Source organism: Balaenoptera physalus (genome assembly GCF_965194825.1).
Source record: "Balaenoptera physalus genome assembly, chromosome: 11".
NCBI classification, from domain to species: domain Eukaryota; kingdom Metazoa; phylum Chordata; class Mammalia; order Artiodactyla; family Balaenopteridae; genus Balaenoptera; species Balaenoptera physalus.
Genome location: NC_138896.1, coordinates 36,222,868 through 36,247,008, shown reverse-complemented (window position 1 = coordinate 36,247,008; position 24,141 = coordinate 36,222,868). Strand labels below are relative to the sequence as shown.

Below are 24,141 nucleotides of genomic sequence, written 5' to 3'. Positions count from 1 at the left end.
CAAATACAGGAAAAAAACTGTAAAAAATACAAACACATGGAGGCTAAACAATACACTATGAAATAACCAAGAGAACACTGAAGAAATCAAAGAGGAAATCAAAAATACCTAGAAACAAATGACAATGAAACCCCGATGACCCAAAACCTATGGGATGCAGCAAAAGCAGTTTGAAGAGGGAAGTTTATAGCAACACAATCCTACCTCAAGAAACAAGAAAAATCTCAAACAACCCAACCTTACACCTAAAGCAATTAGAGAGAAAGAAGAAGAAAAACAACAAAAAAAACAGAGCTAGCAGAAGGAAAGAAATCATAAAGATCAGATCAGAAATAAATGAAAAAGAAATGAAGAAAATGATAGCAAATATCAATAAATCTAAAAGCTGGTTCTTTGAGAAGATAAACAAAATTGATAAACCATTAGCCAGGCTCATCACGAAAAAAAGGGAAAAGACTCAAATCAATAGATTTAGAAATGAAAAAGTTGAAGTAACAACTGACACTGCAGAAATAAAAAGATCGTGAGAGATTACTACAAGCAACTATATGCCAAAAAAATGGACAACCTGGAAGAAATGGACAAATTCTTAGAAAAGCACAACCTTCTGAGACTGAACCAGAAAGAAACAGAAAATATCAACAGACCGATCACAATCACTGAAATTGAAACTGTGATTAAAAATCTTCCAACAAACAAAAGCCCAGGACGAGATGGCTTCACAGGCAAATCCTATCAAACATTTAGAGAAGAGCTAGCACCTATCCTTCTCAAACTCTTCCAAAATATAGCAAAGGGAGGAACATGCCCAAACTCATTCTACGAGGCCACCATCACCTGGATACCAAAACCAGACAAATGTGTCACAAAAAAAGAAAACTACAGGCCAATATCACTGGTGAACACAGATGCAAAAATCCTCAACAAAATACTAGCAAACAGAATCCAACACATTAAAAGGATCATACACCATGATCAAGTGGGGTTTATCCCAGGAAGGCAAGGATTCTTCAATATATGCAAATCAATCAATGTGATACACCATATTAACAAACTGAAGGATAAAAACCATATGATCATCTCTATAGATGCAGAAAAAGCTTTCAACAGAATTCAACACCCATTTATGATAAAAACCCTCCAGAAAGTTGGCATAGAGGGAACTTACCTCAACATAATAAAGGCCATATATGACAAACCCACAGCAAACATCATTCTCAATGGTGAAAAACTGAAACAATTTCCGCTGAGATCAGGAACAAGACAAGGTTGCCCACTCTCACTGCTATTATTCAACATACTTTTGGAAGTTTTAGCCACAGTGATCAGAGAAGTAAAAGAAATAAAAGGAATCCAAATCAGAAAAGGAGAAGTAAAACTGTCACTGTTTGCAGATGACATGATACTATACATAGAGAATCCTAAAGATGTTACCAGAAAACTACTAGAGCTAATCAATGAATTTGGTAAAGTTGCAGGATACAAAATTAATGGACAGAAATCTCTTGCATTCCTATACACTAATGATGAAAAATCTGAAAGAGAAATGAAGGAAACACTCCCATTTACCATTGCAACAAAAAGAATAAAATACCTAGGAATAAACCTACCTAGGGAGACAAAAGACCTGTATGCAGAAAACTATAAGACATTGATGAAAGAAATTAAAGATGATACAAACAGATGGAGAGATATACCATGTTCTTGGATTGGAAGAATCAACATTGTGAAAATGACCATACTACCCAAAGCAATCTACAGATTCAATGCAATCCCTATCAAACTACCAATGGCATCTTTCATCGAACTAGAACAAAAAAATCTCACAATTTGTATGGAAACACAAAAGACCCCAAATAGCCAAATAACCTTGAGAAAGAAAAACGGAGCTGGAGGAATCAAGCTCCCGGACTTCAGACTATACTTCAAAGCTACAGTAATCAAGACATAGGTACTGGCACAAAAACAGAAATATAGATCAATGGAACAGGATAGAAAGCCCAGAGATAAACCCATGCACATATGGTCACCTTATCTTTGATAAAGGAGGCAAGAATATACAATGGAGAAAAGACAGCCTCTTCAATGAATGGTGCTGGGAAAACTGGACAGCTACGTGTAAAAGAATGAAATCAGAACACTTCCTAACACCATACACAAACATAAACTCAAAATGAATTAAAGACCTAAATCTAAGGCCAGACACTATAAATCTCTTAGAGGAAAAGAGAAGCAGAACACTGTATGACATAAATCACAGCAAGATCCTTTTTGACCCACCTCCTAGAGAAAGGGAAATAAAAACAAAAATAAACAAATGGGACCTAATAAAAGTTAAAAGCTTTTGCACAGCAAAGGAAACCATAAACTAGATGAAAAGACAACCCTCAGAATGGGAGAAAATATTTGCAAACGAAGCAACTGACAAAGGATTAATCTCCAGAATACACAAGCAGCTCATGCAGCCCAATATCAAAAAAAACAAACAACCTAATCCAAAAATCGGCAGAAGACCTAAACAGACATTTCTCCAAAGAAGATGTATAGATTGCCAACAAACACATGAAAAGATGCTCAACATCACTAATCATTAGAGAAATGCAAATCAAAACTACGATGAGGTATCACCTCACACCAGTCAGAATGACCATCATCAAAAAATCTACAAACAATAAATGCTGGAGAGGGTGTGGAGAAAAGGGAACCCTCTTGCACTGTTGGTGGGAATGTAAATTGATACAGCCACTATGGAGAACAGTATGGAGGTTCCTTAAAAGACTAAAAATAGAACTACCATATGACTCAGCCAGCAATCCCACTACTGGGCATATACCCTGAGAAAACCATAATTCAAAAAGAGTCATGTACCACAATGTACATTGCAGCACTATTTACAATGGCCAGGACATGGAAGCAACCTAAGTGTCCATTGACAGATGAATGGATAAAGAAGATGTGGCACATATATACAATGGAATAGTACTCAGCCATAAGAAGAAACGAAATTGAGTTATTTGTAGTGAGGTGGATGGACCTAGAGTCTGTCATACAGAGTGAAGTAAGTCAGAAAGAGAAAAACAAATACCGTATGCTAACACATATATATGGAATCTAAAAAAAAAAAAAAAGGTTCTGAAGAACCTAGGGGCAGGACAGGAAAAAGATGCAGATGTAGAGAATGGACTTGAGGACATGGGAAGGAGGAAGGGTAAGCTGAGAGAGTGGCATGGATATATATACACTACCAAATGTGAAATATACACTGCCAAATGTAAAATGTAAAATAGATAGCTAGTGGGAAGCAGCTGCATAGCACAGGGAGATCAGCTCGGTGCTTTGTGACCATCTAGAGGGCTGGGATATGGAGGGTGGGAGGGAGGGGATATGGGGATATATGTATACGTATAGCTGATTCACTTTGTTGTACAGCAGAAACTAACACACCATTGTAAAGCAATTATACTCCAATAAAGATGTTTTAAAAAAAAGCAAATATATTAAAAAAAAAAAAAAAGCATCTCCGACATTCTTCAGCTGGTTTCCTAAATGAACTAATTAAAGGCCAGTTGAATAGATTTCCCTCTGTTCTCAAAATGCAGTTTTTTCATAAGCAAAGAAGCCTGGATAATTTTAGCAGTAACTCCTTAAGATTCTGCCTGTTAGTAAGGCAGTTTGCACAAAAGTTTGTTTAATTCACACCTAGAGATGAAGAAAGAGAGAGAGAGAGAGGTGTAATACTCTCATTCCATATGCTATAAGAAAAGGCAGAAGGGGTCCTTTTTATGGGACATAAATGTTACTAGGAGTTTCTTAAGATGTGTTTCAAGGAACGTAAAACATTTCTCACTGATTCATCTCTGTTGAGTTCTTGACAATTGTGGTGGTCTTTGCATCTGGGGGCTTCTTTGTTTTTCTGTTTTTCAGAATGAAAATGGTTTTAATACTCTTTATTATAAAAATCATACTTTTTCATTGAGAAAAATTAACAATACAGAAAATAGAAAAGCAAAAAGTAATAATTACAGCAAAAACTCATACCAAATTCCCACAATGAAAATACTCTTCTAGACTTTTTTTCTATGACTATACATACAATATTATTAACAAAAAATTAGATTATACTATATGGATTTGTACCATGCTATTTCATTGAATAATCTTAATTCAATAATTCTACCTTATCAATTAATATAGAGCTACATCACCATTTTTCCTGGATGTATAGATTTTTATAGAGCTTGTTCAGGATTTATTATTACAAATACTGTTATAAACAGTCTTGTACATACATCTTTGTATATTTGTCTGATTATTTTTTAAACTGATTTATTAAATGTTGAATAAATACAAGAGCATTTATAACATGTAAAATGCAAAGAATAAATACAAAACATTGCCTTTTTTGCACCACTATTTCTATGTTTTGTTTCTTCTTCCTCTTTTTTGACTTTTGCTGAATATTAATTTTTCTCATTGTAATTTTCCCCCTTGGCTACTTTGGAAGTTATGTACTGTGTTTCTCTTCTTTTACTGGTTACTCTAGATATTTTAACATCCTTTTTTTTTTTAATTTTATTTTTTATTTATTTATTTTTGTCTGCCTTGGGTCTTTGTTGCTGCATGCGGGTTTCCTCTAGTTGTGGTGAGCGGGGGCTACTCTTCGTTGCAGTGTGCGGGCTTCTCATTGCAGTGGCTTCTCTTGTTGCGGAGCATGGGCTCTAGGCACATGGGCTTCAGTAGTTGTGGCACGTGGGCTCAGTAGTTGTGGTGCACAGGCTTAGTTGCTCCACAGCATGTGGGATCTTCCTGGACCAGGGCTCAAGCCCATGTCCCCTGCACTGGCAGGTGGATTCCCAACCACTGCGCCACCAGGGAAGTCCCAACATCCATTTTTAATTAAACCTAAAATGAACATCTTTACCCTCTTCTCAATTAAAACTCTTAGGCAACTTTAACTATATTACTCCTCTCCTGGAATTTTAGGGTTTTAATTTTATCTTGTTTCTTTTCTAACCCCACAATGAGGCATATAATTATTGTTTTATACCATAATGTTTACCCATGCATTGATGCATCTTTTCTACAGCTCAAATCTTCCATCAGAATATTTAACCTCCTGTCTGAAATATACACTTTAGAATTTCCTTCACTGAGGGCCTGTTAACTGTAAACTCTTTTGTTTTTATCTGAAAATGTCTTATTTTGCCCTCCTTTTTTGAAAAACAGCTTTATTGAGATATAGTTTGCCTACCATAAATTCATTCATATTAAGTAGACAGTTCTCTAATTTCAGAATACTTCCATTACTCCCAAAGAATTCCTGAGCCCATTTGTAATAAACTCACACTCTCACCCCCAGCCTCAGGCCACCACTAATCTACTTTCTGTTTCTATAGATTTGCCTTTTCTGGACATTTCCTATAACTTGAATCATACAGCATGTGGTCTTTTGTGTATGGATTCTTTAACTTAGCATAATGTTTTTGAAGTTCATCCACATTGTAGCATGTATCTGTACTTCATTGCTTTTGATTGTTGAATAATATTCCAATATACAAATATAACACATTTTGTTTATCCATTCACCAGTTAATGGACATTTGGGTAGTTTCCACTTTTGGCTATCATGAATAATGCTGTTGGAATATTCACAGACAAGATTTTGTGTGGACATGTCTTTTCATTTCTCTTGAATAGATAACTAGGAATGTAATTATTGGGTCATATGATTAATCTATCCCCCTAACATTTTAGGAAAGTGCTAAATTGTTTTCCAAAGAGTCTGCACCATTTTACAGTACCCTCCAGCAATGTATGAGGGCTTAAGTTTCTCCACATCCTTGTCAACACTTGTTATTATCTGTTTTTTGATTATAACCATTCTTGTAAATGTGAAGTGGTATCTCATTGTGGTTTTAGTTTACATTTTCCTAGTAAATAATGAGGTTGAGCATCTTTTCATGTACAATTGGCCATAAGTATAGCTACCTTGTTTGGTGAAATGTATGTTCAAATCTTTAGCCTTGCCCTAATTCATGAAAGATAATTTTGCTTGGTATACAATTCTAGATTTACAGTTATCTTATCCTAGCACACAGAATATACTACTCTGTTTTCTTCTGGTTTTCATTGCTGCTGCTGAGGAATTGGCTGTCAGTCTAATTGTCATTTCCCTCTAGATAATTTGTTTTTCTCTCTGACTGCTTTTAAGATACTGTCTTTGTTTTTGATGTTCAACATTTTCATGGTGATATGTCTACATATGGATTTCTATTTACTTATTTGTTTGTTTTTCCTGTTTAGGATGCATTGAGTTTCCTGAACTTGAGGATTCAAATCTTTCATCAATTCTCAGCCATTATTTCATCAGTTATTATCTCTTTTTTATTCTCCCTTTTCTATCTTTCTGAAACTTTTTTGAGATGTATGTTAGAGCTTACTACTTTAGCCTACATGCCTCTTAACCGCTTCTTTATATTTCCCATTTATTTTCCCTTCTGCAGCATTCTAGATAAGGTCTTCAGATCTATTTTCCAGTTTTCTAATTATTTCCTTGGCTATATCTAATCTGCTGTTTAAGCCATCACTAACTGTTATTAGGTAGACACCTCCCCCAAAGATGTCCACATCCTAACCTCAGAACCTGTAAATATGTTACCTTATGTGACAAATAGGACTTTGTAGATATTATTAAGGTTAAGGACCTTGAGATGGGGATGTTATCCTAGATTATCCAAGTGGGCCCAATTTAATCACATGAGCTCTTAGTGGAAGAAGGAGGCAGAAGAGTGTGTCAGAGAGATGAAATGGTACAAGGAGGAAAGATTCAAAGAGAGGGACTTGACCTGCCATTGCTGGCTTTTAAAATATAGGAAGGGGACCATGAACCAAGGAATGCAGATGGACCCTAGAATCTAGGAAGGGTCCTTACCTGACAGCCAGCACCCTCTAGCAATGGTCTCTCATTGGGGACCATGGTCCCAACAACTGCAAGAAAGTGAATTCTGTCAGCAACTCAAATGAGCAAGGAAATGGGTCTTTCCCAACAGCCTACAGAAAGGAACCCAGCCTGCTCACCTTAATTTTAGCCCAGTGAGACCTATATCAGATTTATTAACTACAGAACTGTGAAATAATACATTTATGTGGGGGTTTTTTTGTTGTTTTTTGGTTTTTTGGCTGCACTGGGTCTTCATTGCTGCGCGCGGGCTTTCTCTAGTTGCGCCGCGCAGGGGCTACTCTTTGTTCCAGTGCGCGGGCTTCTCATTGTGGTGGCTTCTCTTGTACGGAGCACCAGGTGTAGGCACACAGACTTCAGTAGTTGCAGCACGCGGGCTCTAGAGCGCGTGGGCTTCAGTAGTTGTGGCGCAGGGGCTTAGTTGCTCCACAGCTTGTGGGATCCTTCCCGGATCAGGGATCAAACCCGTGTCCCCTGCATTGGCAGGCGGATTCTTAACTGCTGCGCCACCAGGGAAGTCCCACATTTATGTTGTTTTAAGCCACTTATTTTGTGGTAATTTGTTACAGCATCAATAAAAAAAACTAATGCAGGTTTTAATTTTTAAAATTTTCATAAGTTCTATCTGGCTCTTTTTCAAATATGCTATTCACGTTTATAGTTTTCTGTTTCATACTTATATTTTCAATCACCTTTTTATTCTTCAGTATAGTAAAAACATAATGTGCATCTGAAAATTCACTATCTGAGATCTTTGCAGGTCTGGTTCTGCTTCCTTTTGTTTAGTTGGCTCTTGCTCACAGTGCCTGTTCCTCTATGAGTTTTTTAACTCCTGACTGTGAGCTCATGTTTATTGGAAATTAACTGTTGGATTCTTTGAGACTTGGGTCGAAAGCATATTGTTCCATGAAAGATTCATGTTTGCATCCGCCAGATGCCACCTGTGTCTTCCTGGGACCACCTGAAAATAAATCTTTGGCTGAGTTTTTTCAAATCACACAAGTAAATGAATGAATGTTAATTATTGTCACAAATTAAGAATTCTTAGGAAAGATTTTTTTTTTTCCCACCAAGCTAGGTAGAACAATTTACCTACCATCCCCTTCTGACAGGTGGGTTATTTCTAGTTGACTTTTATACTAAGTGATTAGCCCTATGAAGTACCAGATTTATGTAGGAGTTTCCTATTAGACTTTCTTCCTTGGGCATATGGCTTACCTATTCTCTCATTGTACCATCCCAACAGACACGCAAGAACACCAGGGCTCAGTTGATGCCCCCTTGGTGAAATCTGGCTTATGTTTCTGGATTCCAGTTTTCATTGTATATTTTGTTTGACCCTCTGGATTTCTTAGTTTCTTGCCAGTTCTGTAATGTTTTTCATATCTTATCCAGCACTTTTAGCTGTTTTCACAAGAGTTGTTCAGGGTAACAATTGCACTGTACTGTCAGAAATTAAAATGTCTGATTCTCTCTTTAGAATGGATTCTTAGGCATAGAATTGCTAGATTAAAAGGTAAGCACATTAAAATTTTTATACATATAGCCATATTACCAAGGTTTATTTTATGTCCAAGGAAATAAAACAGAAAAACAAATCACTAATCTCAAGCATTTGTTGGATTCCTTTTAAATTTGCCTCTAACATCTACAAAAGGAAATGTAAATGTGGTTTACATCTGAACAAGAGACAAAATTTACAAACAAAACAAAACGGTAACTCAAAACAGTTTAACTGTGAAATGTTTATAGATGGTAAATTAGGAGTTCAAGAAAGACAGAAAAATTTAAATCTGGTCATGCTGAACCCCTGCTTGGGAAGTCTTCTGTGGTTGCCTAAAGCAGCCCACGTGACCCTGCATGGTCTGGCCCTGACCTTATCTCCATCCTCATCTCTGCTTCTAACTCACTGGCTCCAGCCTCGCTGGCCTTGTCTCTGTTACTCAAATGCAGTGAAGTCCTTCTCGCCTCCAAGCCTTACCTCTTATCTGAATGTCCTCTCTTGCCTCCCACTTCCACTCTGTTTTGCCTGGCTGACCTGCTTATTCTTCAGGCCTCAGCTTACATGTGACATTTTAAGAGAGAACCTCCCTGATCTTCTAGAGTAAACCACCACATGCACACACACACACCCCATAATCTGTGTATTCAGACTGCTGGTCGACCCAGCAACTTTGGGACCAAAACTAAGTTCGGGCTCCTCAGAGCATCTGGTCAATTCAAAAAAAGAGCTAGAGAGTGAGAATGAGAGAGAGAGAGACTGTACTATCTTAAAGCATCCTGTTCTTCTTTTCCATAGCAATTATTACAGTGGTATTGACCAATGTCCCCCTCCTCCACTAAAGAAAGGGACAAAGTCAGGGACCTATTCACTACCATATCCTAACACCTAGCTCAGTGCCTGGTGCATTGTAAATCTTTATTGAATATGTGAATTTTAAAGATGGGTAGCTGCATTTAGATAAGTGGTGCCAATAGAACACTTTGGAAATCATAAAACAAGTGGGAAAGTAAGAAAACAAAACAGAAAAGACCAAGGAAATTTTAATAATTTATAATTCAGTGAAGAAATATGAGCAGTGCTCTTCAAGCTAACAAATTGTCATATAATGGCAGATTCTTAGGACTAGTCCATAAGCAGGGGAGAATAAAAGGAGGTGGGCTCCTTGTCCAGCGTGAGGTTAGCTACAAGCAAGATTGGCTAGCACTGCTTTGGATTATTACGGACTTTCATGGAATCTTTCCCTGAAGATGGAGAGCTTTCATTTCTGTGATGTTCTTGATGTCCTAATAGGAGGAAGTAGAATGGACCTCTAGTTTTTTCCTTCCTGTATGTTGATGGTAAAGTTTTCCTTTTTCCCCCTTTTTTGGCTGGATTTGATTTAAGTTATTCATAATTTAATTTTCACGTTGATAATTATCTCTGAAGATACGTTTCCATGCCACATTCTGAACAGTTCAGTTCTTTTTGTCAGGTATCAGAGTAACACTGCTTCTGCTGTTCTTGAAACAATTACCAACATTCAACCCAAAGAGAGTGGAGGTGGCATGGGAGAGACCCGGGAAGCCATTGTTTATAGGTTATCCGAAGATATGCTGAGCAAGCTGCCTCCTGATTACATTCCACATGAGGTGAGGTACCCTTTCCGCCTGGCGCACAGGGCTGTCTTTGGGTTCCACAAGGCTGAGCACAGTAAGTTTCAGTCAGTCCCTTCCTCTCTCTGCTCAATCCTTCTTTTTTACCTTTTGGTCTTCTCTTTCTTACCCTTGCTCAAGCATCTTGCAAAATTACAATCTGCACTTTTCTTTTCTACTCCACTTTCTCTCTCAATTGCCTTTTCTGTACCCTTTCCCCATCTTTGGGTTCCTCTGTCTTTGGGTCTCCAGATATCTTAATCCTCTGGACTGGGAATCTCTCCCCACCTCTCTTACCCAAGCCTGCTTTGTCCATTATTTAAATTTAGCCCTTTTTTCTGTCTCTTGCCCTCCATACTTTTCATTCTCTCAATCCACTCAGCCAGGTAATAGGAAAGCAAGCCATTTACATGAATTCACTACCCAGTTTGGATGGCAATAATTTTCTACTTCTTGAACCTCCCAGATGTTTGCTTGTTAGTCAACATCAGTTTTTCTCAAAAATTTTTTTTTTATCTCAAGACCCCTTTACGAAATGATTGAGGACCCCAAATAGCTCTTGTTTATATGGAGTGTAACTAGCGATATTTAACATATTAGAAATGTAAACTAAAAAATTTCAAAAATATTTATTAATTTATTGTGAAATAACATTAATAAACCCATCACATGTTAGCATAACATTTATATTTTAAAAATAAGTATATTTTCCAAAACAAAACCACTTAAAGAGAAAAGTGGGATTGTTTTACGTTTTTGCAAATCTCTTTAATGTCTGGTTTTAATAGAAGACGGCTGGATCCTCATATCTGCTTCTCCATCCAGTCTGTTGTGGTATCACAGGTCATGTAGCCTCTGGAAAACTCCACTGTACACTCCCCAGAGAAGGAGAGTAAAAAGTCAAATAATGTCGTAGTATTACTATGAAAAAAATTCAACTTTGTGGACCCCACCTAAAAGGAACTTGGGGGCCTTCGGGGTCCCAGGCCGCACTTTGAGAACTCATCTAAATAAATCTTTAATTGTGGTAAAATCTCTGGACGGTCTGAAAGTTCTGTAATACACCATCCTTCCTCACGCAAGAAAAACAGGGTGGCGCCCTCTGGCCATCCAGGGCCCCCTCTCTCCTGTTCTCAGCCTCTACCCCTCACTGCTGAGCGTTAGAGCTTCACCTGAGCCTTAGGCTGGGCTGAGGCAAGTTTAGCTTTTCAACCAAAAAGTGAGAGGCTCATGTCCTAATGCAGGTATGACTATGGTCCTGTGTCTACCCTGTCCTGCATCGCCAAGTCTGGGAGAAATGCACTTATCAGCTGGGAGCCCCGAGGCTACCTGGGCTACAGCCCTCCCACCTGCAGTGAGTGCCCCCAACAACAAAAAACGTTTTCTTGCTTCTTAAAACAATTTTTGCTTCCGTTGTGTAGATGGGTACCGAGGATTTGGCTAAGATACTGAAATCAATGACTTCACATAGAGACGTTTATAGTCAGGGGAGAAAATATTTTTTAAATGGATAGGTATTGTAAGCACATACTTTTGTGGTTCATTGTAAATGATCTTCAGAAGACAGATGAGGCATAATACCTGTCTTCACAGATTTTAAAAACCGGCACGTGAAAGTGAGATAAAATTTACTCTCTATGACTAGACTGCAGGTTGGTATTACCAGAAGAGGATTTCAAGACCTTGGGGTAATTTGAGCTGTTCAGGGTTAGTCGGGGCCACTTCACCAAGATCTCCGTTCTGGCAACATCCCAGCAGGAACTGAGTGTGAGCGGATTGCTAGATGGGAGGGAGTTTGTACCAAGAGACATCTAAAACAGCTTCCTCTTCCAGGATCACTTACTTTTTAGTGTCCTTTATTCTACAGAAGAGATGTGTTTTTAAAAATGTGGCTGTAAAGTGAATTTAGTTAATTGAAATGTAATTATACTATTGACTTAAAAACATTAGTGTAGAAAAGACTACCTGGTTTCAGAAACATAATAAAAATTCTAAGTAAGACTACAGCAAATCTTTCACTTATTAATAGAAAGACAATTTTAGGCTGGAACAATAAGCATACTCAAAGTAAAATCAGTACTAAAATTAGATTTTCTAGAGTCTAAGTTTTAAGACACATTAAGCATGTGTCTATTGCAAGGGAAGCCTCTCTTTTAAAACCCTAAGTAGGGCAAGGAGATTTGTTTGGGGCTGTTAGCATACTAAAAGCTACCCGGGCTATTGATTTGATAGTGTAGCCAACACCTGGGCTTAATTTCTAATGCCGGTTGCAAAAGTGTTTCCATAATTTCCCTTTTCCTTAAAGTGTGAATTTCCACAAAGCAGTCCTGATTTAAAGAGAATGATATATAGGCTCTTTAGCCACTGGAGGGCTCAAGATGAGAACAGGGCAGCGGAGCCTGCAAAAATGTAAGTTCTAGAATCAGGAATTTAGGTGAATACCTGAAGGTTGGTGTGGCAGACTGAGTCAGGGCCCTCCACTGGCACGTTTGACTGGGATTTCAAGGTCATTTGCTCTACCTGCACAGGTAGTCCCGTCCAGGTGTTCAGTTTTACATCACTGCTTCCCTCTCATCCCTCACACACTAGAAGTTGCCCAGCTGCAGTCAAGCAGTGGTGTCCATTGCTGAGTAGGAAACATCAGCACCATGACAGAAAACCTGTTCTGTAAAATGAGGAGGATGGTCCAGATGAGCCTGAAGCCCATCTGTCTCTAACACTCCATGACTCAAGAAGAGGCAGTGGGCATCTCTAGCAGAGAACGCTACAGTTTACTGGCTTTCTGGTGATTGTGTGGACTGGTACCTCACTCCAAATTTTCTCCCACTCCGTGTGTCTATCCTTACCCTTCCTATTCTGGCATCTCTTCGACTGTGGCCAGCAGAAAGTTCAGATCTCTTTATGAGTTCTTGCCAGTATTCGTAGTCAATCTTTTCTTGGGCATATGTCACTAAATTGAAATGTGTATACATATTGGCTTATTTCCAAATAATTGTTATATTTTATTGTTCCCACAACCAGATGCTTTTATATTGATCTCTTCAAAATGGCCAATAAATTATATACAAGAAGGAACAGGTGCTTAATGACCCTCCCACAAAGTCAAATATTTTCATTGATTAGATTAGGAAAGACTCCATTTAGTCACCCTAGCAAGGGCAACAGTGATCTTAGGAAACTGCAGCCAGTCATATTTATTGGTACCTGTTCTGTAAAGATTTTGGCTATGTTAACTGTCTGTGACATTTCTGATAATAATTCTGCAGGCACTATGAAAAAATAGTATTCCAAACTGTGCTCTTATAAAGGTTAGATTGCAAAAGGATATTTAATTGAAACTTAGTACTTAATCATTTGAAAGGGAAAAAAGGTACAATTTTATTTCAGCTTTTCATAGTACATTTCCAATTATCAACTAAGTACAATCAGTAGGAAATAAAAATCATTTTAGTTGAACAGCAGTTTTTGAAGCCCAGAAAATGGGGAACTTAATGGCAAATTTGGTGCTGCAAGAGATATTTTAGAGTTCATTTGGGCTTGTAGAGATACATCCAGAGGAAGAAAAAGAATAGAGAAAGGAGAGGTCATTGGAAAAGAAGTGGCAGATGGTGTTTTAAAAATCTCTGTCATTGTGTTGTATGCTTTGTGTTAGGTGAAAGCTCGTTTGATGAAGATGGGACATCTTAATTCAATGAACATATTTCTCAGACAAGAAATTGACAGAATGCAAAAAGTCATCTCAATACTTCGCAGTAGCCTGAGTGATCTAAAATTGGCCATTGAAGGAACAATCATTATGAGTGAAGTGAGCTATTATTGTCTCAATAGTTGTTTCCCTCTTTTGTTGATTTTTCTTTTTCTCGGATTTTAACTTTACCTTTTTTCCAGAACCTGAGAGATGCTCTGGACAATATGTATGATGCTCGTATACCTCAGATCTGGAAAAGAGTGTCCTGGGATTCATCCACACTGGGCTTCTGGTTTACTGAACTTCTGGAAAGAAATGCTCAGTTTTCCACCTGGATATTTGAAGGGAGGCCCAATGTGTTTTGGATGACTGGTTTCTTTAATCCCCAAGGTAAGTGCTCATAGGAGAGTAGGCAAACTTGGAAGTTGTGGATAGTTGTATAGTAGCACTGTGTGATAAATGTATGTTATACAAAACAACATAGAGGTACAGCTTGCTGCATGCTGGACCTGTGCTTTCAGAGTTGGAGACCAACAGATGATTCTGCTATATTTGTTTTACAAATTCAGTCTGAAATTCTTTCTGCCATATTGCTTCTACAATATGGGGGCAAAACTCCATTTTTTTTTCTCACCCACTTCAGCAAGCAAGTCCGTGGTTAGGACAATGTGAAATAGTGGAAAAGTTTTGTTCAAACCTGTTTTTAAATGTTTATGAAAATGACAAAAATGAAGCACCAAAATATGCAAAAAAATGTGCCTAGAGTTCAGAAAATTGACTGATTTAAAAAATGATCATGTGGCAAAAGTTTTATTCAGTGAACTTCTGGAGTCTGTCCCTGCTCAGCTTTTTTTTTTTCTCCCCTGAAAAAGTGCTTTGTGATTCCACTGCATGTATTCCTTCATTCCATTCTAGAAATATTTACTGAATAAGTTTCTGACTAGATCTCATAGAGTTCATAAAAGTTTAGAAACATGATAAATTTTGGTCTTACTACAACATGGATAGTTTTTTTAAGTAGTTCTTGGCTAGAATGAAGAGATGCTGGGTTCCTTACAGTTCAGCACCTTATAGCTCCATTAGTTATACAATTTAAGAAGCATTCACACTTACAGATTTAGGGTGTATTATTGTTACTCACAGCAGTATGGTTGAATCTCATAAAATAATATTAAGTGAAGGAAGTCAAACAGAACACATTGTAAGCATGTATACAGTGTACACATAGGTATACATTGTAATGTACGCATATTGTATGATTCCATTTACACAAGGAATCGAAAGAGGCAAAACAGATCTTAAAAGTAAGAATAATGGTTCCCCTTGTGGGAGAGGGCAGTGATTGCAAAAGAGCACTAGGGGGCTTTTGGGTGTTTGGAAATGTTCTGCTTCTTGATCTGGATCTTGGTTGCAGGGCTGTATTCCCTTGGTGAAAATTCATGGAGCTGTATACTTATGATTTGTGCACTTTTCTTTGTATAAATAATACTTCAATAAATAGACATTTATTTGTCCTCTGTGTACATACATTCATTCACTTCATGCATTTTCAAATGCCTTAACATTTTCTAAATTTAAAACACTAACCATGGTGGTTTTTATGAACTTAAATTATACATGGTATATTATTATGTCGAAAGACTTTAGATTTGTGAAGGACAGCCCCCAGATTTCACTTATCTCTTTTTCTCCCAGAATTTCCATTGAATTTTGGGAGGAAATTTTTTTATTATGGTTCTCAGATTTTGTGTGTCTACTTATGAGTCTCTTTCCTCCTTACCAGCCCTCAGTTTGAGTAAGTTGTCACCAGGGAATTCCTGGCTTGGGAGTCTGAAGAAATAGCATTTAACTTAATTAGGATTGTTCAACCACCTTTCATTTGCCAGCCCCTCTGCTAGGTGCTTTCAACAGAGAGAGATTTGAGACCTAATTCCTGCCCTAAAGGAGTCCATAATCTTGTTGGTAGGACAGAAATATTAGCAACTTCAACATAATTTTATTTATTTATTTATTTATTTATTTATTTATTTATTTATTTATTTATTTATTTATTTATTTATTTATTTATGGCTGTGCTGAGTCTTTGTTTCTGGGCAAGGGCAACATAATTTGATAAATGTTCCACCCAGAGAGGACGAAGCACCACACCAGCACAGAGGAGAGAGAGATCAATTCTGCCGAGGCAAGGCTTGAGAAGAGCTTCACACGGGAGGCAGTGAGCAGAGTCTGCAGAGGCAGGGACTGGAGACAAGAGCATCCCAGGCAGAGGCCCGAGCAGAGATAAGGCACGTCCAGGGAGAGAAGCCCAGTGTGGCCCAAGCTCGGGAAGCAGGAGCAGGGGTGTCGGGGAGTGAGGCTGGGGTGTGAAGTCTTCCAGGGGAGTTTGGGCTGCATCATAAAGGCAACAGCAAGTCACCAAAGATCACAAGATAACCCCAGGTGGAGGCAGAGTGTAGACTGAAAGAAAGATGTCCACAGCAGTGAGACTTTTACCGGATCCAGGGGAGAGAGCCTGAGACCTTAACCAGGTGCAGAGAAGGAGGCAGATTTGCTGGAGTGATTAAATGGGGACCTTTGAGAGCGCGGGGAGTGGCAATGGCTGAGGTTGAAGGCCAGGTACAAGATAGGGAGCATTGGTAGAGGGGCCAGCTGGGAGGAAAGGCAGGGAGCTCTGGATTTGTCAGCTTGTGCTGGTGGGACATCCAGGTGGGGAGGTGTGTTGGCAGACTTGGGGTTTGGCAAAGGGGTGAGGATCGGTGATTTTTTTAAAAAGTGAGATCATTAAGTGTATTTTTGATATTTAGAAGCCAAGGGAGTGGGGTTGATTCATCCCTGGCTTTCCATAGACATAGCTAAGTCGTATATCACAGCACACAATCTCTCTGAGTGATTGCTTTTTTCCATTAGAAATGTGACTCTCAATAGCAAAGTATTAATATGAACTAATCTTTGTTACTATTTCTTAAGAAATACTACAAACCAGAGCAACATTTAAAGAAATATAAATACAAATCAGTTTTCTTATTTGTCTTTACTTGTTAATAATACTAATCCTTTCTCTTTTTTTTTTTTTCTTCATTTCTGTTTTTAAACTGAGCTCTGATTCTTTCTCTCATGGCTCTCCATGTCTCGGAAAGTCTTGGACTTATTCAAGCATCCTATCTTTACACACGACACATACCCTTATCTGTGACTGCTTTCTGTTTGTAGCACAGAAGAGTGGAGGTCAAATTTCCCTACATACTAACCACTTCTCTGCTTCCTCTTCCTTCTCTTGACATGAGAGACAAATCACTTTCTGTTCCATATCACCTGGCCAAATCTGGAAAGCATAGAGATGACAGCAAGCCTCTCTGATCACCTTTTGACACCCGTGATTGATTTCTCAGTATGATGTATCTCCTGGGTTTTATACCTTCTAATCCAGTCCCCTTCAATGAAATAATTTTTTTTTTTGGCTCAAAACATTTAAGTAAATTATTTAATTTTAAAAAAACCATATTTAAGTAAAACACAATGCAGTTTCCAAAGAGGTCATAGTTTCATCACAAATATGTATAGTCAAAATTACCTAGACTTTAAAACACTTGAAAATGTTTTTTTCACTTATGACCATTTGTTTTGTGTTCTCATAATGTTATGTGGCATCCGATACAATCTGATGTGTGTTTCCCATCATGCCTCCGGTGAGTGGCCCCCAGGCCTAAGTCACTTTGAGGCCCACACCACCGCAGGGACAGGTGGCAGGCCTTGTTTGCCCCCTAGTCTGTGCCTGAGCTCACGCTGTTTGTAGCCCTGCTCCGTCGCCTTGTGGTAGTCTGATATTTTGTCATACTGAAGAGACTGAGTCAGCCAGCCACCCTGGAACTAATCTGGTACGTTCAGCCCCCTTCACAATCATTTCTGTAGCAGATGATGAGCTCAATCAGGTGGCAGTTAGATTTGATTATTAAAGTGGTCAAGCTCTCTGTACCCATGACCCTGAGACATCTGTTCAATGGCACAGCTTTGGGCAGTGCATGGATTTGCCTCCCAGCGGATAACTCAGGCCCAGGGGAACCTCTGTGCTCCACTGGGGCTTCCCAGCAGTCACTGGCACACACGTTCACATATTGTTTAAGGCTGTGCTGCTCAGGGTTCTCAAAGGGTTTCTGTGGTCTCTTGTTCCCACAGGTGTACCTTTTCAGAGCATCATGCACACATGATTTAGATTCTGATTTGTGTGTGTGTGTGTGTGTCTGTGTCATAGGTAGGGATGTGTTTAAACTTAAAGATTATGAGTGGTCATGAGCCTGACTTCAAGCCAGGGGATTGCCTGCGTTCCACTTCCAGAACCCCTTTTTTTTTTTTTTTGACATCTTTATTGGAGTATAATTGCTTTACAGTGGTGTGTTAGTTTCTGCTGTATAACAAAGTGAATCAGTTATACATATACATATATCCCCATATCTCTTCCCTCTTGCATCTCCCTCCCTCCCACTCCTCTAGGTGGTCACAAAGCACCGAGCTGATCTCCCTGTGCTATGCGGCTGCTTCCCACTAGCTATCTATTTTACGTTTGGTAGTGTATATATGTCCATGCTGCTCTCTCACTTTGTCCCAGCTTACCCTTCCCCCTCCCCGTGTCCTCGCTTTGCCGGTCGATGTTCCGCATGACTCACAGGCGCTGCTAAGGAAAGGGCGGCAGAGGCTGGATGTGCTCTCGAGGCCTCACACCTCGATGTTAGGTTGAACGGTGCAATATCATTATTTTCCAAATGTTTAACTCAATGTGGAGCTTGATGCCATTTGGATACCAGACTGTGCTAGTTTTTCTTGTTTTGTTCCTCAGTGTCTTGACCAGCCACGCCAGTCTGTTGCGGCAGAAATCAGTGACAACTTAGTACTCACTACTACAAATCAAGATTTTCAGTTAGAGGAGATTTTACTGAAGCAAGGAGATGGATAATTTTTGTCCTGTTATCTTTTGTTCCTGTAAAAATCACCTACAACCTCTTGCCTGTGTATTTGTTTTCGGGGCAACATCGGCAGCTACCAGCAATTTCTGAATGCTTGCCTTGAGGATAGTTATAAAAGCCTGATGTTTGTTGGACAGAAGAGTGCACCAGGGTTATTAATAGAACTTTAGGATTGGAAGGGTCTGGGGATTTCTTCTAATCTTGTAACAATCCTAAGTGTGTACCCGAGCTGCCGTTTGCCAAACCAGAGCTGCCCCTAATGTCTGAAGGGACCTCTCAGGCCTCCAAACCTCAATTTGGGTGATAGCAGTCACCACCCTGACCCCGAATCCCAGAACCAGAGAAGGACTGTGGACACCTTAGAAATGCCTCCAAGTGAATGACAACCCATCCTTCTTGCCTTTGTGGGGGAGACACTTAGATGCACTGGCTTCAGTCTCAACCACATCCCTTGTAATTCTGGTCTCTGCCCACGGTTACTTTCCTTACCAATCCTCTAGGCCCTTGTAATCTGGCCAGCTTCATCACTATACTGAAACTGCTCTCTCCAAGGCCACCAAATCTAGTGACCTTCCTGCTAACTTCACTTCATACCTTGGCTTCCATCCATCACCTTCCTCGGTTCTCCTCCTACCTCTCAAGGGGTTGCTTCTCAGCCCACTTTGTGGACTTTTCTCAGGCAAGTTCTGCCCTTGGCCCTGGTCCCTTCACTGATGACCTCAGCCATTCGCATAGATGCAACTATTTGTCTCTACTTATGGACCGATTCATCGAAAGTTCCAGTGTTAGCTTCTGATTCTTACTTCCAACTGCCATCGTAGAATATTCCATCCTCCTGTGAACCTCACCAGTACTACCATCTGTTCATCTTCCTCCCAAACCATCCTCACCAGGATTCTGCTATATGTGCTTGTGCATCACCACCCTCCAGATCACCCTGACTCGTGTAGCAAGTCCCCTAACATCCTAACAGCTTGAAAGAGGGAAGCCAGGAATGCATAGTGTGGTGCAAGATGAGAGGGGAGGGGAGGAAGGAAGGACAGATGCTGCCAGAGGTCAAGTAAGATAGGGCCAAAAGTGGTCAGATGGCTTTATCAGCAAGGAGACTACTGGCAAGAGAAGTCTCAGTGGAGTGGGTGGGGAGGTGGAGGAATGAGGTTGCAGGGTGAGTGAGAGACCAGGAAATGCAGAGACAGAGAACGAGGATGGACAACATGGGTAATTCTCTCAAGAAATTTGGCTTGGGGGGGGGGCTTCCCTGGTGGCGCAGTGGTTGAGAATCTGCCTGCCAATGCAGGGGACACGGGTTCGAGCCCTGGTCTGGGAGGATCCCACATGCCGCGGAGCAACTGGGCCCGTGAACCACAATTACTGAGCCTGCGCGTCTGGAGCCTGTGCTCCGCAACAAGAGAGGCCGCGATAGTGAGAGGCCCGTGCACCGCGATGAAGAGTGGCCCCCGCTTGCCGCAACTAGAGAAAGCCCTCGCACAGAAACGAAGACCCAACACAGCCATAAATAAATAAATAAATAAATAAATAAATAAATAAATAAAAAGAAATTTGGCTTGGAAGAGGAGAAGCAAGTTGGAGGAGCAGCTGTAAGAAGAAAACATTTTCTTCCGTCTTCTTTTAATGATAGGACAGGCTTGAGCCCATTCAAATACTGGTGGGAAGGAGCCAGGAGAGAGAGAGAGAACAAGGATACAAGAGAGGGGTAAAAGAGGCAGGAGGGGATGGCTCCCAAGTGGAGAGATGCACTCCAAGCAGGAGGAGGGACACCTCACCCATTGTAATAAGGATAACAAGGAAAGAATGCAAGTGAGTTTGTTGGTTTGGTGGCAAGAAGTTGAGGGAATTCCCATCTGATGCTTTCTATTTTCTCTTTGACTAAGGAGGCAAAGTGACCTCAGGAGCAAGAAGGTGTTAGAGGAGAGATTTAAGCAGAGTGGCAGAAACTTGAGAAAGAGGGCTAAGGAATGGATTGCTCAGTGACTTTGACAATCCCGTCGAGGCTGGTGATGGCTAAACCATGGTGGCAACTGTGTGATGGTCTCAGTATTGTTCAGCAGCCTGGAATAGGTATAAGAAGGAGGACATTTGGATTCATTTGGCACTGGGGGTTTGCTGAGCAAGTGATGAAAGGGATGGGTCTAGACTAAACAGGGAAGGAAGTGAAGAAAAGGGGGTGGAGTTGAGGAGGTCTTCAGAAATGATGAGGTCAAGGAACTGAGAGGTCAGGATGCTGAGTGGGATACTGAAGAGACCCAGAAGGTGGCAGGAGGCTCAGTGACTGGGGGCAGATGGGCACTTGGCAGGGACAGTGAGGGGAGGAGCATGGGGCCAGAGGGTGTGGTTGTTAAAGCTGCAAAGATTTTCATCAAAGGTGGAGGGACAACTGGGGAGGACAGTGTCTTCAGAGTTGACAGGTTCCAGTAAGGGCAAGAAGATGGAGAGAATGTTCTGTGAAGAGGTGGAAAATATGGGAGAGTCTGTTAACCACAGAACCACTCCAGAGAGAACAGTGGAAAGGTTGGGAGGGAGGGGAGAGGTTTGAGGTTGGGTAGAGGGAGAGGAAGCATAAAGTAGCAGAGAAGGGATGGAGAAGGTAAAGCAGTGCAGGGAAGTACATTTTGGCACATGAGACATGGCGGGGTTAGCTGATCCCAACCTGGCCAAGAGAATTAGCCCCAGCTCTCTGGCTTGTACTCAAGTTTTGCCGGAGCCAACTGTGTCCTGGATTAACGACATTTCAGAGAATACATGCATCTCAGGGGACTCTGGAAAGAGTCGGCTCGTATTACTGACAGCCTTCCTAATATTTTGCTTGTATCATGGGGCATTCCTCTTCCCACTTGTCAAATTTGTTCTGAAAACAAATACGGGTCCGTGATCTCTCATTGTCCTGTCATGCAGATCTTTTTACAGAGCAGAGGTTCTCAGCCCTGCCTGCACAGTAGAATCAACTGGGGAGCTTTTAATACATGCTAATCCCTGGGGCCCCAGACCAACAACAGCAGAACCTCTGGGGATAAGACCTCTAGACTCTTTACAGTTAATTTTAAAAGCTCCTTTGGTCATTTTAATGTGTGAGGAACCTGGGCCTTAGACCATTGCCACCCAATATGTGGTCCACCAGCCAGCAGGAGCGACATCACCTGGGAGCTTGATAGAAATGCAGAACCTCAGGACCTACCCTCGACCTACCTACCAAATCAGAACTAGTGTTTTAGTAAGTGTTCCTTCCCCTGGTGATAAGTATGAACATTAAAGTTTGAGAAGCCCTGCCTTAAAACAGTAGTGAAGCCTGGTCCCAGCTCTAGAGATTCTGATTTTATTGATCCGGGCTATGGCTTGGGAAGCGGGAATTTTAAAGACTTCCCAGATATTTCTCATTTTCAGCCAAGTTTAAGATTCCTGCCTTACAGCATCGAGCAAAGCGTCAGGAAGGGTCCCTGGGGCATTTTTATTCAACTGGGTGGATCATCCCCATCTTTGTTTAATGATTTCTGACCTTTTATTTAACTTACCGATGAACCACATTTGCCTCTCATTTAGGGAAAAAAACTGCCTGTCATAAAGTTATGACAGGAACAACATTTGTCCTCATCTTCCAAGATGCTAATGGGAGGCTTAGTAACTGATAAGACAGGAAATACTGAACAACCATAAGCCCATTACATAAGGACTGGTTCATTTATTAAAGAAAAAAAAGCGATGCCTGTAGGACCATCATTACAGAATACCAACCAACTCCTTGTAAAATTGAGAAGAGCAAACTTCCTGATTAGTTATTTCTTTTGTCTCTTCCAAGACGTTGTTTGAATTGATACCGAAAGCCTTCTACGGCTTTCTTCAAGCCAACTGATTGCACATGTCAAACAACAGTAATGTGTTTGCTGAAACGTTGGGTCAGGACTCTTGTAGGAATTAAGACATAACAAGTGTTATTTTAGACCTGAGTTTCCAAAGTATGATCCAAGATTTAAAGTGTGTTTTTTATATATATATAAATTTTTAATGTTTTTTATTGATTGCTGGGAAGATGTTTTATTTATTCATTTATTTATTTATTTGGTTGTGCCGGGTCTTAGTTGCAGCAGGCAGGCTCCTTAGTTGTGGCAAGCGGGCTCCTTAGGTGTGGCATGCAAACTCTTAGTTGCGGCATGCATGTGGGCTCTAGTTCCCTGGTCAGGGATCGAACCCGGGTCCCCTGCATTGGGAGTGCGGAGTCTTAACCACTGCGCCACCGGGGAAGTCCCTAAAGTGTTTTTTTTAAAAGAACAAGCTTGACAAGAATTCATTACGCTGTATGAGTTGGAAGGCAAAAAAAATTTTAAAGCACCTCAGTTAGCCCACATGTCACTCAGATGTTTGAATAGTTAAATCACCCATTTTCGTGTGGGTGGTTAAATCTCATAAAGAATATGTTGTTTTTGTTAAGGACTTTCCCCAACTTTTTGTTTCTCTCTTCTGAGTCAAACACATGAACATCTGAATCACTTTTCCACCACTGACGATTGAAGTTTGTTTTAAGAATTATTAAAATTAAATTAATGCCAAGACAATAGTACCACTTTTCAAGCTTTTATAAAGAAAAATATATCAATAGTCTTTTAAAATTATATAGGCTTCAGAAAACAAGAGATTTTGTTTCCATTAGACTTGATATCAGTCTACAAGAAAGATGGTCATTCATTTTTTAAATTCAATAAAGAGCAATTCAGTGGATTCACTACGGTTTGAATTCTGCAAGATCATGTTCTTCTTTTTAGGAGGCCAAAAATAGCTATCAAGACTTGAGAAAAAAATACGTATCTTCTCCATGTTCTGAGTGGGAATGACCCATGGAACAGTTTCCTACCCTCCACTCTCAGGCCTCAAATTATTTATTTAATATTTTCCTTTCTTAATAGCTCAAGGTAATATGTATTCTAGATTTCATCTACTGACATGGCAAGAGTGCTTCCTAAACATTAAGAGGCTTATTGTTGAAGTCAGCTAGGCAACATCATGCATATTCCCCAGGAGGGAGAAGAGAGAAGATGGTCTCTCCTTAATCACACTAGAGTTTTTCAGAGCTCTCCGTCAGTGACTGAAATCTTTGTCTCGGCTGTGTTACATAAGAGAGAATCCCTCTCATCCCTCCCCTGGCACCTATGGCATTGTCCTGAGTGCCATGTGGAGTGAGGTCAAATTTGCAATTTATTTGGAACTTAAAATATAGTAGAAAAATCCAGTTATTCAACTAGTGCAGATGGATGGTTAAGACCAGGTTTCATGCCTTGTGCATTATGACCTTGTATTGATAGATTCATAGATCAGTGACGAATTTTAAAATATCATAAAATAGGGTCAATTTAATTCCAGGTACTCTACATGGATACACAGTGTCTGATACTCCA

General features: G+C 40.0%; 1 protein-coding gene across 1 annotated transcript in view; it reads left to right on the top strand.

Annotated features, from left to right (window-relative positions):
- DNAH8 (dynein axonemal heavy chain 8) overlaps positions 1 to 24,141 on the top strand; it is a 333,978-nt gene that overhangs the window by 298,604 nt on the left and 11,233 nt on the right. Inside the window, exons 88-90 of the mRNA XM_082412562.1 lie at positions 9,934 to 10,090; positions 13,746 to 13,898; positions 13,982 to 14,171. Of these exons, the coding sequence (XP_082268688.1) occupies positions 9,934 to 10,090; positions 13,746 to 13,898; positions 13,982 to 14,171 (500 nt within the window). The remainder of the gene's footprint in view (positions 1 to 9,933; positions 10,091 to 13,745; positions 13,899 to 13,981; positions 14,172 to 24,141) is intronic.